Source organism: Nesoenas mayeri, assembly GCF_963082525.1.
Source record: "Nesoenas mayeri genome assembly, chromosome: 8".
Taxonomy (NCBI): domain Eukaryota; kingdom Metazoa; phylum Chordata; class Aves; order Columbiformes; family Columbidae; genus Nesoenas; species Nesoenas mayeri.
Window position 1 is genome coordinate 19,727,972 of NC_137554.1, and position 18,564 is coordinate 19,746,535.

At 41.7% G+C, this 18,564-nt stretch overlaps 1 protein-coding gene across 1 annotated transcript in view; it reads left to right on the forward strand.

The window, feature by feature from the left end:
* Nucleotides 1–18,564, forward strand: part of NOTCH2 (notch receptor 2) — a gene marked incomplete at both ends in the record, with an annotated part of 83,634 nt that overhangs the window by 18,812 nt on the left and 46,258 nt on the right. The window contains 3 exons of the mRNA XM_080349262.1: nucleotides 611–870; nucleotides 1,520–1,855; nucleotides 8,593–8,715. Of these exons, the coding sequence (XP_080205388.1) occupies nucleotides 611–870; nucleotides 1,520–1,855; nucleotides 8,593–8,715 (719 nt within the window). The remainder of the gene's footprint in view (nucleotides 1–610; nucleotides 871–1,519; nucleotides 1,856–8,592; nucleotides 8,716–18,564) is intronic.

Genomic DNA, 18,564 nt, shown 5'->3' on the forward strand with positions numbered 1-18,564 from the left:
CCAGCTGAGCGCAGACTTCAGCCGGTCGCAGTCCCAGAGGCACTTATCGACATGAGGATAACAGTATATTCCTGTCTCACGGGAGCGGTGTGGAGAAAGATCTGCTACAGATCTTCAGGCCATCAAATGTGGCGTTTGTATGAGGTTTAGAAGTATTTTGGAAGATGGGTAATACCCAGTGTTAATGTCTATTACTGCGACTGCTTGATTTTCTTCTGAAATACCATGCTTATTAGGATGGCATTTGGTGCAAGGAATTAATTTTTACTCTGAAGTTCTTTAACATTCAGACTTCTACTGAGGTTTTGAAGGGAAGTGCAAGAATAAGTTCCTGCATTTGCTGTAACTCTGGTTTTATGCACTATTTATTTATTTATTTTGTAATGAGAAATGTCACAATTTGAACTGAACTTTCCCGTGGTCTCATTTGGGACAGTCCCAGAAGCAGCCCTTTTACATCTATGACGTTAGCATTGCGATCTGTTAGTGTTACCATTAATCCTGGCAATTTCCAAGACTTTTGGTGGTCATGGGACTTAATTCCTGGTGTCTTCCCAGGGCAGCAGGGCTTCGGGGTAATGTGCTGCAAGTGATTTCTTCTCTGTTGCAGGTGTCGAGAAGGCTTTCTTGGAGACTACTGTCAGTACAGAAACCCCTGCGAGAGCAATACCTGTAAGAACGGGGGAACTTGTGAAACTACGTCTCTGATAGGAAAGGCCACCTGCAAATGTGCCCCGGGGTTCACGGGAGAGGATTGTCAATACTCGGAGTCGCACCGCTGCTACGTGTCCCAGCCCTGCCTGAACGGAGGAACTTGTCATCCCCACAGCCAGGAGACGTATGAGTGTGTCTGTCCTCCAGGTTACACAGGTGGGCTTCTGCTTTGGTACCTCCAGACTCCATCCTTTGTGAATTATTTAATCCTGGAATGTTTTGGGGCAGCTGTAATGCGCTTTCAAATTTACTAGCTCTGGCACAGGAAGTGAGAAGAAGTCAAAGTGACTTCATGACCAAAAAAAGCAAAGGGAGGTAGGGAATCAGATTCCCTACCCTTTACACGTAAGCAGAAAGACATTTGGATCTTGTGGGGTTGTCCACATGGGAAAACCGAGTAGAGAAGCTACTCTGGAATGGCTGTTACACTTTGAATTCAGAGTCTTACCTTCTAGAAATTTGAAGTAAATTTGGCCAGCAAAATCTTTCTATGGGAAAACTATAACTGAGTGCCTGAGGGGAAACGTGGAAAATCACTCCTTTCATTCTTGGAGGGGATGTAGAAGAAGAGTGACTGTCAGTGTGTAGTATCGTTTCAGGTCAAGGGTTATTTTTATAAATAACAACATTCTATATCTTGCTGCTACTCTGTAAATAAAATTACTTCACGCTGTAACCAAAAATTGATTTTTGTTTAAAATATAATACTGTAAAATGCACCTCCTTTTGAGGTGGCATGGAGGAAATACTCTTTTCCATAGGAAAGACTTTTTATTAACAGAGTGCTCTGTCTTAAATCCTACAGGAAAGGAGTGCCAGTGGATTGATGCCTGTACATCTCAACCTTGTGCCAATGGAAGCACATGCACTGTATCTGGAAACAAGTTCTCCTGCATCTGTCTGTCTGGCTACACTGGCCAGAAGTGTGAGATAGACGTGAATGAATGTGCCACACCAGGCCTTTGCCAACATGGTGGGACCTGTGTCAATTTGCCCGGCTCGTACCGATGCCAGTGCAAGCCAGGCTATACGGGACATCGCTGTGAGAGTGTCTATGTGCCGTGCTCCCCATCGCCCTGTATGAACGGAGGAACTTGTCATCAAACAAGTGACTTCACCTTTGAGTGCAACTGTCTGCCAGGTAAATTGCGCTTCTTCTAAGTGCTTGGTTTTGTAGCCTTGTCACTGCATTTCTGTCTGTGTGCTTCTGAAAGCTGCTCTTGGAGTTTGTGTAATAGTAATGTAATCTAAGGTTGAAGGGAGAAATCTCAGCAAGGCAGAAAGCTCTGCTAGAACGTTAATTTCTGAGTGTCAGGATTTTGTAATACAGAAGGGGAGAAAGAGGAAGGCTAGAAATGGCAGATTTCTTTGGAAGCCAGTTAGAAGCAGAGAATCTAACAGGTAAGAATTATGAGGCAGATTCAAGGAGATTAGTGTGGTATCTCCTAATGCCTATTTGAAATGTGAAATTCCAAGAGTAGAAACCTCTACAGATACATAGTTTTGAGTCAGTAAAGGCCACAGTTAACTTCAGTGCTTGAATAAAGATGAACATGTGTCTTTCTTCTTCTCCGTCTTTACTCCTAAAGCATCTTAGGTTCTGCTCCCTTCCTTTTTTTCATCTAGTTCTTCCAAATCTTACAAGATACCATTTCCAACTCACCACACCCTTTTTGTCCTGTAATACATCCAGATAAATAATGCTTGCTTGTTTTCTGATGTTGTTAGCTGCCCTGAGTTCATCCACAGCAGGGCAATGTGCTTACACAGGATCATGAGCTGTATTGGCTTTGTGTTTCAAGCAGGGCTTCAATCACCAAGGCATCTGTCTCTACCAAATGATCATGTGTCACCTGGTTGGGGCCCTGGTGGTCTCATCCTGCCCTCTCTTCCCCATCCAATTGCAGACTGACCACAGGGTAGTACTAGTTATCTTTGCATATTGGGTGGTTTTTTTGGTTTTTTTTTGTTTTTTTTTTTTTTTAGGCTGATATTTTTTTACTGAGTAATTCAATCCATGGGAAAGCAATTGTTTGGAAATGCTTTTGACTAGACTTCCTACTTCAGTGTATTGCAGTTTGGCACATGAACACTTGGTGTGTGGTAATCTAGAAAAGTAAACTCTCTTCCCTTAAGCATTTCTCTGTTATTTATGTGAAAGATGTAGCTGCCATATACTGTTTAGGATGAATGTAGAGTGACTGCAGTCTCATGAGGATCATCTGGAGTTACAGGTACGTGCAGAAAGAGCATTTAGAACGTGTGAAAAATATTCTCTTTTTGGAGACCTTTGTCTTACACTATTGGCTCAAATGATCTTAAATGTACGTTGCCAACCTTAGCTAGTGCCTGCATGATAACTTTCTGGGCTGCCTGAGCAAGCATGTGACTTTGAGGAATTTAGGAAAGTTGATCTTAAAATAGAAGGATGTATCATCTTTATTTTTGTGTGAAAGCAACCGTTTCTAACTATGCCTGAAGAAACAGTGCCTGAACATACAGGGTCTTTGAAAATGCTGTAACTTAACTAACAGTTGCTTTGAGGGAATGTATTGCTTTAATGCTTTGCATGTTTTTTAAGTTAAATTGTAAACTAAGTATCTCTGGATTAGCAGGCTTGATCAGAAATTCAGAATTTTCCTAATGTCAGATCTGTTTAGCCAGTTCAGGGAGCTTAACATCTTGTGCAGAACCAGTGTGGGGGGGGGAAGAGGAGAGGAAGTTTGAAGGACTTGATTCTATAAAGCTGATAAGACAGTTTGCTTTTGTGATTCTCTTACAGGGACACGAGACTGGGTAGGAGTATGTTTTCCCTTAGACGAGCATGTAGGCTGGCTAAACTACGATCAGGAAATGAAAATGTGATTACTATAGTGACAGTTACACACCCACACTACTCACACACGTTTTGGATAATTAGCTGGTTTTTTGGACTTGTTACACAATGTGTATAGTGGGAGTGAGTTAATGCAGCTTTGAGAACCTTAACTTCTGTATTTCCTGTATTTATTTAAGTTGGCCATGTTGTTTTGGTAGCTTCATTTTTAAAACTAGTCATTTGAAAAACAGAAAAAAAAAAAAAGGTTGGAGACCAAAATGCTTAGATTCAGCTCTTCACTAAAGGCAAGGCACTCAGCCATTTCTTCTTCTTTACAGTCAAGCATGCAGCTTGAAATTTCTAAGTGTTAGAACAGGTTCTGTCTGGAAAGGTCAGAGAGAAATGGTCTGATACGCCCAGGGAAGATGTGAACAAGGCCAACTCATCTGGAAGAGAGAGCCAAGAGTATGGGCTAGAAATTCCTCTTTAGACTCTTGCTCTCAAATGGAGCAATGCTGCTGATATGTGACTATAAATGGAATTATTCTGGTCATTCTGGATGGCCTTAAGATGTTACCAGAACTCCGTGTTAGGTCCATAAAGGCAGGAGGCAGTTACATCTTGAATGACTGCAATGGGTTTTGGTGTGATTTTGCATCTTGTGACCTGAGAAACTGCTTTGAAGAAACTGATTATGCCCAAGCAGCAATTTAAGCATAATTAGGTTACTCCTGGACTGACTCCAAAATAAGTTCTTATTTCCTGTAGATGTTTTTTGCTTTGCTTTTGAGTGAAATTCATTTTGTGTAAATATAGATACATGAGAATGAGAGCTTGAAAACATGGAAAAAGTCTTACAGCTTGGGAGTTAAACGTCACAGCAACTTTTTCTCCAGCAGTGTGAGTACTGTTTATCCACAGTGTAGTCAAGCTGCTATTTTAAATTCTCAAGTTCCCATTTCACTTGTGGCTTTACACAAACAAATCTTGCATTAGGTAGTTCATGAAGTCATCTGTTAGAAGAGATCAGCATTTGATGGCATATGTCATACTGACAGTATATATAACTTCACTTACATCTGTATAAAAGGTAGCTTATTTTCTGTCCATCTAGCATAATCATTTTTCCTCTAGGCTTTGATTTAGATAAAAAGATTGTAGACAAGTGAGCATGTTAGGTCAGTCATAACAGGTAGTTGTAGTATAAAGGAAATACCTCTGTGCAAGAGACTTAACCTGAAGCATTAGGAACTCCTTTAAATATAAGAATGAGCTTGTAGTTATAAATATTTGACAAAAAAGGAGTTCATTTGGCAACTAACCTTTAATGGAATGTTAAACAAGTCAATAGAGGAAGTTCTTAGCTGGGAAAGTGATTATTCATTGTTATCCATCAAAATAATTACCCATTAACTAAGATAAGGACCCCAGGGAATTCTGAGGGCTTGTTCAGGAAGCGATCTGTCAGGCTGGAGCTGGAACACTTCCTGGGAAGGGGAAGTCACCTCGCGTCAGTTCGGAGCGTCGCGTTGCGCTGCCCTGTGCCGTCAGCATCCCCAGTGGGGTCCAGGGCACATCCTGAGCTTCCTGCGGTGGGCAGACCCAGCTCACTGGGGTGCAGAGATGAGCTGGGTCCTGTGGGGCGGGAGCTTCTGCCCAGCAGCGGTCTTGGGGTACTATATGGCGTGTGTGCCTCTGCTCTGGCTGAGCTGGCTGTCTTACAGGGAGTAGCCCACCTCACGTGTATCTGTGTTCATCTCAAGAAGCTGAATTGCTGGGGTTGCATGCAGGAACTGCTGTTGGGCACCTGGTATGCAGAAACTTCTGTGTTAAAATGATGTGGGTCAGTTTTAGCACTCTGTTTCAGGATCCCTCATTTCTTGTCATCAGGCTCTGAATCTGGCAACAGCTTGCCGTTTTCAGGTGTAATTTCCTGCCTCCTTAAATAATTGGTCCTCCAGAAAATCTGAGGTGTTGTTTATAGGTTGAGCGAAGGGTAAGAAGGGGAGGTTTAGGTCAGACATTAGGAAAAGGTTCTTCACCCAGAGGGTGGTGGAGCACTGAACAGGCTCTGCAGGGAGGTGTCACAGCCCTAAGCCTGACAGTGTTCAAGAAGAGACTGGACAACATCCTGAGACACGTGGTGTGAACTGTGGGGTTCTCATGTGTAGGGACAGGAACTGGACTCCATGATCCTTGTGAGTCCCTTCCAACTCATTATATTCTATGATTCTAAGAGTTAGGATTTTGAGAGAATTGGATATAGCACTCTGGAAGAGGCTTGAGATTTCAGATGACATAAGCGTAAAGTTATCTATTAATACTTGTATCCCTCTGTGTACTAGAGGAGGAACAACATGCTGTTAGCAGTGGGAACACTTTTCCCCTTGAGGTTCTCATTCCTTAGTTCGCTGTGCTTGGAGATAACGGAGCAAAAGTCAGGATATGTATTGCAAACTCTTTTCTTGGAGGGAAGAAAGCAAAGGACAACATGTGAGTCCCAGAACAGGGGGGAACAGGAAACAGTGTCAGGTGTCCAAATACATCAAAACAGTGAACTCTATGGCTTTTGGGAAAATATTTGTGTTATGTCACTGTAAAATCAGATCCTGGGACCCAGTTTAAGATAGACTAGTGTTGTGGAGCAGCTTCATGCTTGTCATGTTCAAATATAGTTAGTTGTATTGGCCCAAACAACCATGACTCTAAAGGACTGGTTTTACAAACGAAAGCTAAACTTCACTAGAGCAGTTTGATTTACAAATTAAGCAGATCACTATATTGTGCTGTGAGTTTGACTTGAAGAGGACACAAAACTCATGCCTTTATAGCTTTTAGATGTTCTGAAACTATGCCAAAGTTGTTCTTCAGAGTAAGGCAAATTTAAATGGAATTTGGGAGTTGGGAAGTTACTGAGGGAACTTGTGTTTTTATTTCAGCTGTTCCCTCAAAATAGTGTCATCTTCACCATTTCAACTCTTCCTGATTTTTCTTTCCCTTGGAGATGCCTTTAGACTGAGCACACTTGGCTGTGTTTCATTTCTCTTGAACCTTTTACTACTTCTTTTTGGAAGCTATTTTTTGTTTCTGTTCTACTGACACTAGTGATACCATCCAGCTTTTAGTGTGGGATTAATGGTTTTCTGCATTTGCATGAGATGCTTGTGGACCAGCCCGTAGATTGCAGTATAACTGGTTAAAATGTGAAAATGTACAATGGTTTGGTATTGGAGTGACTTCTGTGCTTTATTGTTACTCAGAATCATTGAGCCACTTTAAATTTGTGTCCAGTACAGTGAGTTAAACACGACTACTGTCAGGAATTTGTTTACTAGAAAGCAGGATAGGTCTTCCACATTGTCCAAGCTGAAAGGACAGGAACATAAACCTTTTGAGTTTGTGTTTCTGGGTGCATTTCGATGCCGATCACATTGCTGGCCTGAGGGCAATCTGTGGTCAGTGGGATGATTCTCCTCAAGTTGAAGAGCAAGCGGATAGGACACCTCTGTGTTTTACAGCTGAGCCTTTGATCATGCATGGTAGCTTTATACGGATTTAATTATAGTGATCTGATACTAATTGTATTCCTTGGTAGCTGTTTCGCAGCACCTTTTGCCAGGAAGGCATTGCTATGATTATTAGGATTTAGACTCACCACAGTGTCTTTCCTCTTCATTTTCACCTTCCCTACTGCCACAAAATTTGAAGGGTCATGGGTGAAGGTGGAAGGGCTTTGAAGGGAAAGGATAATAGTAATAGTACAGGTAGGTGGGGTTTTTTATGTTGAGTCTATTCTTCCTTGATGTTGGATGCTAACGCACTTGATATCAAGCTTGGTAACAGCATTCCTCTTCACTTCTGACTCTAACCTGTAGTATTGGTGAAGTTCAAGAGGTGGGAATGCATATGAGTCATCTTGGGTCTCTTGAGAATGGTGGTAATTCGGAGAAGCTGCTTCAGAGCTTTACAGTCTCCGTCTCATCTGCCACACAGCATGATCTGCGTTGGACCAGATGTTGCCTAGAGAGTCTGTGTGACTTGACACAGATGTTATGGAAGTGTCTGGAACAGGACATCAAAAGTAGAGGGGTTAAAGCATAATTTTGGATGAGAGGACTGTTAATATTGCATTCCAAAGCAGTGAAGAGGCAGAGCTGGTGTTTTAAATTAACGCGTGTGTTCTGGAATCATTTACTTCGTCCACATTAGCATGCATCCACTTGCGCTTTGATAAATAGCGCTCTCATCCAGCAGAAATGCCAGGTTTATTTAATGAAGCATGAAGTAAATCAGCAGGAGAAATCGAGGGGAAGATGGATTATTGATGGCTCCCTTCCCTGATGTCTTCACTTCTCCTTATTAGAAAGGAGAGGGAGATCTGACAAGGATATTTTGCCAGTGTAGCAATGTTCATTTGAGCCTTGATTTTGACAGAGGCAGGGTATCTGGTTTCTTCTGCTTTTCAACCAGACCTTAGTGTATAAGCATCAATTGGGTGGTGGCTACTTTGTTGATTGACTTGTCTAACACTGAAGAGGGCCAAATCGAGAATTTGGAAGCTCATTTTTAAAGCATGTAAGATCTTTCTTTGACATGGCCAAGGCGTATGAACTATGCTGAGGGATTTGTGGAGGGAATGCCACGCACTTTTTTGCCATGGGAAAAACTTGTCCTGGGTGGTGGTCTGACTGCTGCTTGATGGGCAGTGTGGAGTTCACCTCATAGTAAACTGAATCTCTTGGTCTTCACTTTGTTTGCTTTCAATGGCAGTGTTCATTAGTCACTTAAAGAAGAAATACCCTTGTATTTTAGGTGATGATGATGTATTTGACCATCAACCTGCGGCAGTAGTTTTCTAACTCTGTAATCTGACCTGCTTGCTATCAGCAGAGGCATTCAATGAAGTCTCTGGTCGGTCTGCTACATTGAGGTTCATCAGGATTAGGTTGACAAGGCAATTCTTTGAGAAGTAAGGAAGCGAGGAAGCTGAATGAAGGTTGAATTATCTTTAAAAGAGGCTGGAAGCCCATTTCAGTCTGTTGTGTTTCTGTTTTGTCCAGGTTTTGAGGGAACAGTCTGTGGACACAATGTTGATGACTGCCCAAATCACAACTGCCAGAATGGGGGTATCTGCGTGGATGGTGTGAACACGTACAATTGCCGTTGCCCGCCACAATGGACAGGTACGTACTATGTAAAACATTCTTGTATGGGCTGGGCACACTTATGGGAATGAAATGTAGGACTTCTGGCCTTCACCCAATGTACAACTGGAGTTGCATACAACTGAACGCCGCTCACATCTGTGACTTGTTCTGCAGTCTAGGGGGCAGATGTCAGTAGAGCCCTTAAAAGAAAACTGATTTCATCAAAGCCACCACAATGGAGGGTGATTTCCCATTGCACCAGGCAGTATTACAGACTTACGTGCACGTGGGTTTGGCAGATGGGTACTGAGATTCTTGAGCTGCAGTGCAGTGTGACTGACAGAGCTGTGCTTCTGCTTGCATGGATTACTTTGTAAGAGGATACGTGTTTTTACAAAAGTACAAAGCGTAGCTTTGCTATTACAGGTGTGCGCATTAGCAGCGCTTTGCCGATACGTCTTGGGAGTCCTTTTAACCTGGAATAATGATCCCCATGTAGATAATAGTAACACTGCTGAAAAACAGGGCAAATCTGAAAGACTACATAGGTGCAAGAAAGGGAGGGAAGAGAAAAGCAGTATAGGTATGGGAAGCTTATGTTTTGCTGCTATTATTTTCCTGCTATGACTGATTTTTATCTGTAGTTCTCCGACTAGCAAAGCTACTTTTGCTTCATAAATGAGTCTGCTTTACTCTGAGTCTGTAGGGGGGAAAAAAGTGTGAATTTCGAGAAAGTGTTATGCATGATGTAAGGAAGCAGCTTACAGGAAATTCAGTGTCATTTTTAGTCACAAAATGTCTCCATACCTCAAAAATAAACAAATAACCTCTGGGTTTGGGGTTGTTTTTTTGAGTCACACGAGTCATTCTTAGCTGGCACACTTTTTCATATGAGTTTAGTTTTGCCCTTCTTTCAAAATCATAGGTGAGAAAATCAGCACTAAAACAGGAAGACTCAGATGTGGACTCAGTTTAGCATTTTTGCTTTCATAAAGTAAACTGGGATACTTGTTTTGGAACTAGGCTTGGACTTGCTTCTCAGCTTCTGAAGAACCCTTAGCCCCTTTTTCTTCTGTATCTAGAAAATACTGTATTTGAAGCCAGAACATCTGTAGTGATTGGTAGTTCAGACAAATTTACTGTGAGGAGTTTGACTACTAGAGACCAGAGGTTTCACGTTGTTCTAGCTTTTTTTTTTTTCTTCAGAGAACGTCATTCTCATTATAAACCCGTTGTCATTAACTGCAAAGGAGGCTGCCAGTTAAGAACCCTCATTAACTTTAAAATTATACATTCTTAAATGAGGTTAAAACCACATAAGAGTGAAATGCACCACTGCTTGCATAGCTCTTTGAAACTTGGTGTAAATAGGAGAAAATGAGTTTTCCCCTTAATAAGCAAGTGCGCTTTCTTTTATACTCCTCTGTCTGTATGTCTGTAAAGCCCACAGAAAGTGAAACCTGGAAAGGAAAACAAGACAGCTTGGGTGTGGAGCCAACAGCCCTTCACTGACCCCTAAAATCTTGCTCCACACAACAGAAATTATAAACCTTTTTATGGCTTCTAGAATCTGTCAGTAGTAAATTAATCTCAGGCTTACTCCTGAAGGAAAATAAAGGATATGATGGATCACGAGTGTGTACAGTGTGAGTATATAATCTACAAGGGATTATTTTGCTTTGTAGAGGCATGATAAATTTACCTTGGTTTACAGGATTTGGGTGGCTGGCTGCTGTCATTAGGGATGACTTCTGCAGCTCTCCTGGAAGAGACTTGAGTGGCAATAGGCTGTGATTCTCTTTTGATTTTGTGGTAGATTGTCTCTGTGATTAAATGCTGAATTTCTTTGCAATGCAGTGGTGCTCGTTCACTCTCTGAACCTCTCATGGGCTCTGACTGGCATTAGGAAAAACCATTAGACCTATGTTGTGGCCTAGTCTTGACTCATCTTTCTTTGGTAAAACCCTGGAAAGAGAGAGAGGAACTCCCCAAACATCACATTCCCATGGCTTTCTAGAGCAATTTAATGGAATGGGATTTCTGAGAATTTCCTTTGTTTATGGTGAAGTTAAGGTTATCAGGACAGCAGTGGTTTTAGATGGTGGATTCTCAAGGCCATTGACTTTCTAGACTTCAAGAATCAGACCAGTTTGGAACTAAAACTGGTCTCACCATTTAGGAAACAGCAGCTTGGCTGCTCAAACAATGAACAACAGCGCCTTTGGGGAACTGAACTATCTTGTTTAAAATGAACCAGGCCAGTTTTGCTGTTGAAACTAAAACACTAGTAACTTCAGAAGTATCTATGCACATTCATACTGCTGGATGTTTGACAGACTGTCTTGCAAGTCGCCCAAATGCCTCTTGTTCTAATGTGGTCCTGCAGCTCAGCCCAGCAGTGACCCTGCACCCTCATCTCAGTTGTGTTTTCTGAAAAACTTGTTTCTCTGAAGGGACTTCAGTCCCTTTTCTGCATGTTCAGTTAGAGACCAGGAAGGTGAAATATACCACTACACGTGCTGCTTGGAGGTGTGAAGGGTGACACTGAAGCAGGGCACGAAATAGGGAAGATGGATGGATGACTGCTAGAATAGTTGAATAGTTTGGAGATGTGACTTTTTTTTCCCCCCCCAAGATGAAACTGCAGCTGATGCTGACAGAAGTAAACTACAATAATGAGTTACTTGGCAATAAGGAAATGTTGTATAAGTACAGGTCCATCTTTTACATAAACAAGGTTTATAACATTGTAAATCATCTCTAAGGTAAGTGAAAAGAGGAGAGCTGAGCAAACAGCTCTTGCAGAATCTGTCCTGATAAGTGCTTATAGCCAGCAGTGAGGAACTGTGAGAGTGAACACTTCAGGAAATCAAAAGCTTCCAGTGAGACCTTGAGGTTAAAGGACATTGTGTTCAGCTTAAAAAAAAAAGACCCAAACATGCACATTTGAGTAAACATTAGTCAAAAGTGAAAGAATGTTGAATTTTATAAAAGTACTTTAACAGTGTAGATGTGCTGTATTCATAACTGTTCTTCTGCAGTCTCTTCTTGCTCATGCTTATTTGTGAAGTGATCTTGGAGCAGTTAAAATTGGTCTGTTTGCAGCTTTAGTCTCTGTCTAGCATGTTTGTTAATATGTTTGTGCTTCCTGGCATGGAGAAACCAGTCCCATTCCTTTCTAGAAAAATCAAGAAGCTGTACTGCACCCAAGGAAGAATAGTTTTGTGTAAAGTAATATTGAAGCATTCTTTACTGAAAGACAATCTGTCCTAATTCCTTTTGGTAACCATCTGCCTCTTGTAATTCCCTAACAGGTGGTAGCCTGGACTACATAACTATGCATTTTTTTGTTATTTTTTTCTGCTTGTTACTGGAATCTAGCTTTTGAGAAACTGTTTGCTTTCAGTCTTCATTTCCTACTCCTCAAACAGAGCTCACTGCTCCTTTTCTGTTGAAGTATGTGCCTTCTCTCTCATTTTGCTGTGTTGTTGTGTGGTTTATTTTTCTGGAAAGATAAAATCTTGCCTTTCAGAAACAATGATGAGAAATTCCTGCTGTCACTAATGTTTTTGTCACCTTCAGAGTTCTCGTATTTCATATGGTTACAGTGATTGTCAACCTTGTAAATTTGTAACTGGCAAGACACTCTTGGATTTGTGTTGGTGAAACTGCCCAAGATCTTTCCTGTTGCTGAATGTTAACTGGTTGTTTGTTTGTGTAAGGATGACTTTATGTTGTCCCAGGCTAAATCCTTTGTCAGAACCAGTGTTTGTTTGAGTCCTTTCAAGGCACCATGTTGCAGATATGTAATGAAGCTCACTTTTTTTCTCGGAAATAGATCAGCATGCTTTTGTGAGAGACTGAATTCTAATCCTCTATGCATGGCAGCCCAGAGAATTTGGTGTGTTTCAAGTGTGTTTTGAGTTAAAATCAGCCAAAAATCCTGACTAACGTCTCTGCCATGTGAAGACTCTGCTTTATGCTGCTGTTCTGCAGCAGTTAAACCAGCCTGGTGGGGCTCACTGTGGTCAGAGGAGGAGGTGTCTTTGCCTTCTCTCCCAGCCACCCTTCCCTGAGCTCGCTCTGGTATTTGTTGGATTGTGCCACTTTAACTCACTAATCCAGGAAAAAATCCTGTCCAGCTGCTTGCTTTTTTATTTTTTTTCCCCCTTGTCTGGGATCAGGAATTAAAATTCCCAGGGCAGTCTCATGGGTAAGTGGATGCAGAGGCACTGACGGCGTCCACGGCTGTAAACTGGTGTGGAAGGTTAGGGTGTCCTTCCACAGGACCTGGTGAAATGAGCTGAGAATGTAAAGCCTTATCAGTCTTTCCAGACTACAATTTATATGAAGAACCAAGGCTTTGTTTAAAATGCATCCATTTACTTTGTTGATCTAACCTATGCAGTTTGTGTCAAAAAAGATGACTCGAGAATTCGGGTACTAAAGTGATTAACGGTATTAAATGCTGTAAATGCTTTTGTTTTTCTTGGCTGAGAAGGACTCCTACTCTGCTGTGAAAAGTTTGCAGTGTTTCAGAGGGTCATAATGAGTCTGTATTTGATCCAGATCACCTTTTGGGAATGGTGCGTGGCAGAGATTAAGATATGTGTCCTAAGACCCTTGCGTAGTTTGCTCCTGAACTGCTGCATCAGGAGTTGGGGGTGAGTTTCTGGGTGTTTTTGCGGGGGACACTATGTCCACACTGAAGTGGGTTTTGGAAGACCCATGCTATAGTGTTTCAGTTGCAGGCTTGGCCCGCTTGCCTCCTTTCATTACATCTACCCCTGTGACTGGGAAGCCAAGACTCCCATGGCAGTCGTATTTATTTAGGCTTTGTTTCCCCCTGAAAAGGGGGCTCCAGTGAACTGTATATTTTAAAATCTAGGAGACTTTTGTCTCAAGGGAAGCACAGTGTCCCAACAGCTGACTCCACCAAATAACTCCAGCATTTGGAACTAGCTTAAGAAGCAAATGTTTGTCTTGAGCAGAAAAGCTCTTCAGGCAGCAGGGCTGTGCTTTTTAATTAAAATAGCTGTTAGCTTGGTCATATGCTCTTAAACACTAGCACAAGGGTTACTTTTTCTGTGAAGCTTTACACAGGAATTTTCAAAGAGGGGGCATTAAGGGTTCGATTCCTATTTAATTAGAGTAATATTTGCTCCTTACCTTTCTTTTATTTGAGAATCCCAGCCTTAAACTCTGGGCAGATGTGACTTTGCTGAGAAGGGAGGATAAACATGAAAAGGCTAATGTTTAACATTTTTATGTCAGACCGTATGCTCTGGTTTTTGGTTTTTAAAACTTTTTTTTTTGCCAAGTACCATTTTCCTCGACTTCTCTATCACGACGTATGCAGTAACAAGTCCTTTTAACTTAGTGGTCAGAAGATACCGCTTTGCTAGAATACTTAGAGGGCTTGAAATGTGGAAGAACTAATTCTGATACTAGATTCCAACCCAATCTATTCTGTGATGGCTCATAAAATCTTGAATGTGCCAGTCTCATAAATGGTGGAATATACATCCTTGCTACTTTCTGTAGCGTATTGATTATTTACCTGCCAGAGCGCTGTCAGTGTTGCATTCTTTTCCGATTGTGCATGCACCTGCCAACCAGAATGTGCAAACAGCAATTCCTCACCTTTGTGTGAACACAGGCAGGCTGTGTCAGACTCCTGCCAGAAGTGCCGGCATCTCTCCCAGCAATGGCAGACTTTCTGGTGCCTTTCCAAACGTTATTAAAAAGCATAGTAGTGTCTTTGGTACTGGCTGAGATCCGTCTACACTGAACTTGGCAGGCTGGCTGGTGATTAGCCGTCACTACAGTAGTATCTCCAAGAGACAGCTCTCTGAAAGAGGCCAAGAGGGATTATGAGTCTTTTTCTTCCTTCATGTTTGAACTGGCAGATACAAAGGGAGCAGGGAGCATGTGGCAGCCTCCGGAGCTGGCAGCTCCCAGTTGGAGTATACAAATGATTTGAAGCGTTGGACATAAACTTTGTCCTGGATGTTGTTTGCTTCTCTTGTGGTGCTTGATTCCACTGTTGTGCAGAGCAGATTGATTTTGGAGGCATTAAAAGTTACACCATTAGTACCTTATCGAGTATGGATTCTGGAACACCTACCACAGCCTCCCATTTGTTTCATGGTTCTTTCCATTTCCAAAAGCAAGCCTTGCTTAGATGGTAGCTGTGATAAAACACCTGAGGTGTTAACAGCAGAGCTGAACCCATAGCAGAATGACAGCATCTGATTTAGACAGCACTGCTGTCTCTTCCCTTGCACCTTTGCTGACTTTGCAGGCCAGAAATACTCTTTGCAATCAAACATGCCACATAATCCCTTATGGACCTTAAGTTTTCAGTACATCTTGCCTGTGTTTGGCAGTAAAAATAAAATAAAGCCTGACCTTCTGGTGAGGATGGGTTGGTGGATATGAGCCATGAGACCAGGCTAATGGGTAGCAGTTGTTTTATCTGCAGCTGACTTGTTTCTGAAAGTTTCTGTCTCTTGCCTTGTACTTAGAATGAGGTGATTTGTCTTTGGATAATTACTGCAGATGACTTGCTGAGATAGCTGGAGTATACGAAGCTTATATTGTAATGTTTGGCTCAAACTGTTACATTTTTTTCCTTGTAGATACTTTCCCTTGTTAGGTATTTCCCTGGTTCACTGCATTTTCCAGAGGAGGTAAAGAGAGAGGCAAAATGAAGAGTAGCTTGGAGATGTGTATTTCTTTTTGGTTATTCCTCTGTGCTGCTGCTGTCCTGAGTCATTTCACCTGCCACTGCCATATTAAACCAGTCTGTCATTAGTGCATCACTGGTAATTTTTAATTAATTTTGTTCTGTTCTTTTTTATTGCTGCTCTGAAGAGCCCTGTCAGGACTGCCCTCTCTACCCAGTAGTCTGTGGGGAGTGATTTAGGGCAGTATTTAATGGATCAGGGTGTGCATAAGTCTCTTAAAGCCCAGAGTTTTGTATTTGTGGGTTGTAAAATCCCTTGTAAAAGCCCATTAGTTCCACTACATGCTTCCCACTGAGGTTATGAAATTAAACTCTTTTCTCTACCATATTAGCCTCAAATAAGCATAGATGTTTACTTGCTACAATTGTAGATTCATCTTCAGTTGTTCAAATTCTATATTAAGCTCTTAAACTTTGTGATATCTTTAATAGCATTTGACATTACCTGAGATACAGTAGCTATTTTAAAACCAAAACCAAAACCCCAACACCTGAGGTTTGGGAATGGCTGCTACTGCTTTGTTGCTCAGTAGTTCCATATTTCAAATGGGAGTAAGATGCTGTGAGATCCTAGGCAAGGAGCACTTTGTTTGAAGGCTATGATGCCTCTCCCTACTTCTGATAATTCCTACAGGGAAAAAATATGTGTTTTTTTTTTAGGGGAAACCGCCATAATACTTAATCAGAGGAAACCTTTACTAAACACACATGTGATGGGGGGTGGGTTTTATGGATGTGAACAGTGTAGTCCTTTGAATTCCTGTGTGGGACTGAAGGCAGCAGTCGTATTGATCGTGTTGCTCACAGAGAGCTGTCAAAGTGGCTTCATCAGAGGGTCTGGAATTTAGATGTCATCTGGACATCACACTGCAAATACTTTTCAGTATTACCACCCATTTGTTGCTTTGGATGTTCCTGTCTCTGTAAAGGTGTCACCTTGTTCAGAGAGGTTCGCAGTTCTTTGCTTTGAGATCTTGCATCAGTAGAGCAAATTATATAAATGATCAGATAATTTCTTTGCCATGTGCTCTATCTTCACTGTAATAACTGTTGTATTATATTTTTTTTATCATCTGTCTTTCTCCCATTGTGGTGTAAGTCTCTTACGAAATTTTCTCCTTGGTCTGTCGGACCCTGAACTCTACCCCTCTTTCAGTGTCTTTATTGAGAGGTGGCGGCTTCCGTGCTGCAAAATGTATTCCAGGCTGAGGCTGTGCAACTGCTATTACACAACAACTGGTTGCATTAGTTATTCTTCCTTATAGTCAAATGTCTTGTCATTGATGTTTATTTTGTTGATTAAAGCTGTGATTGAGCCGAGAACGTCACTGAACTCTTCCAGGGAAGCTGAAATATTTTCTCAAACAGTGCCTAACTGAAACCTTCTGTAACAAGTCTGTTTGCCTTTGTATTTTACTTGGCATCTGTGCATCAAGCCTTGTCTGCTGTTGCACTGCCCAGCAAACTTGTGTGGTTGAATCTGTCTGAAATTCTCTGACTTCCTCTTGGCTAATATAAATATTATTTTGTTAAAGATACCACTGCTTACTGTTCGTTGTCTTCCAGACTATTAGTTAAGTGCTCCAATGCCTGTATATATTTAATTTCAACTCATTATTTTCAAGGAATATGGATAATTCTGGATGTTAAAGATTAATTGAATGTTTTTACAAATGTACGGTTCAACAACATGCAGCTACAGTATTTTTCATAGACATCATTTTACTAGAAGGCCTGATGGTTCCACACAATCTTTCGTTTTCCATTTGCTGAGGGAGACTCACACAGCGAGTTGAGGAAACTGAGCTTTGACCTGACTGCCCAACGTGCTTTGGATTACGCGGTCAATGCAGACACTTGCCTTGTGTGAGAAGAAAGAACTGGCCAGAGAAATGTCCTTCCCCAGCCAGATGTGCCCTGCCAGCCGGCAGCTGAAAGTGCACACGGGTGGTTGGAGAGGGGAAGGAACCGCATGGTCCCTTGTAGTGTGGCACTGCTAGCTGCCTGCCATGATTAGATTTAGTCATTTGTACAAATACTGCTTCTTATCTCTTGGCCCGTTCTTGAGTCGTGATAAGACGCTGTTCACCTTCTCACTTAGTAGTCCTTTGAAACTTGGAGAAAAAATGTAAACAGTTCTAATGAGCCATGCTTTCCTGAGCTGCACTGATCGTATTCAAAAACCGTACAGTAATCTTTGAAATACTTTGTGAATTAAATTACTCTTCCAGAGTTTGTCTAGATCTGCTTTATAGCTTCCCAGATAGCCCTTTCAAGAGACCTAGCAAGCTCTTCCCTGTGTGCTAGGGTGCTAGTCTGAGATAAGTGGCAAACTTATGGTGATGCACTGAGATGATGGCTTGAAATCCGATGCTCCTCTTCTAGTCAACCTCTCAGGACCTTGAGGACCAGTTTGTGATTCTCACTGGATTATCTTTCCCTTCCAGTATTATTAAACTTTTAAGATATTCTGATTTCCAGTTCAGTCTGAGTACAGTGCTGGGGTGGTTGTGATTTTGAGAGAAATGGATATTTGTCTCCTCCCAGCTCAGTGTTCAAGGAACTAGGTTTTTTTGGGTGGTGTTTTTTTTGTGTTGTGTGTGTGTTTGTGTGCGTTTTTTTCTTTTATTTTTTTTTTTTTCTGACATACAGGAAGGTATTTCCATCTTTTGTCCTACCAAATGTTTTTAGTGCTTAAGCTGCATGTGAGATCTTCTCTCCGGAGCTTTGGCCTCTGGTGCTCCAGCTGTGCACCAGCAGACTTTCCTGCTGGAGAGCTGTTCAGAGGCCAAGAAAACTTTCTCCTTTATGGTAAAGTGTCTCTGCCAAAGCTGAAGACCTCTGATTGAACTGACTGAAGGTCCTGCCTTCAGTGCAGCTTCCTGTCTTGGAGCTGGGATTTATGCAAAGCCTGTGTGGTTTGGTAGGATCAGCTTTTAGAGGCATCTGTTTCTGCTTCTCAGGGTGAGAGTTTTGGTTTCTTATTTGCTCAAGTTAATGCTCTGCTCTTTCAGCGTAGGATAGCATGTAAAATGAGTGCAGTCTGCCTTACCTTTGTGAATCAGACTTTATTCTTTCTTTTTAACATGAAGAGCTTTAAGAGAAGGAGATGGCTGTTTCTTGTCAGTGAAATCTGG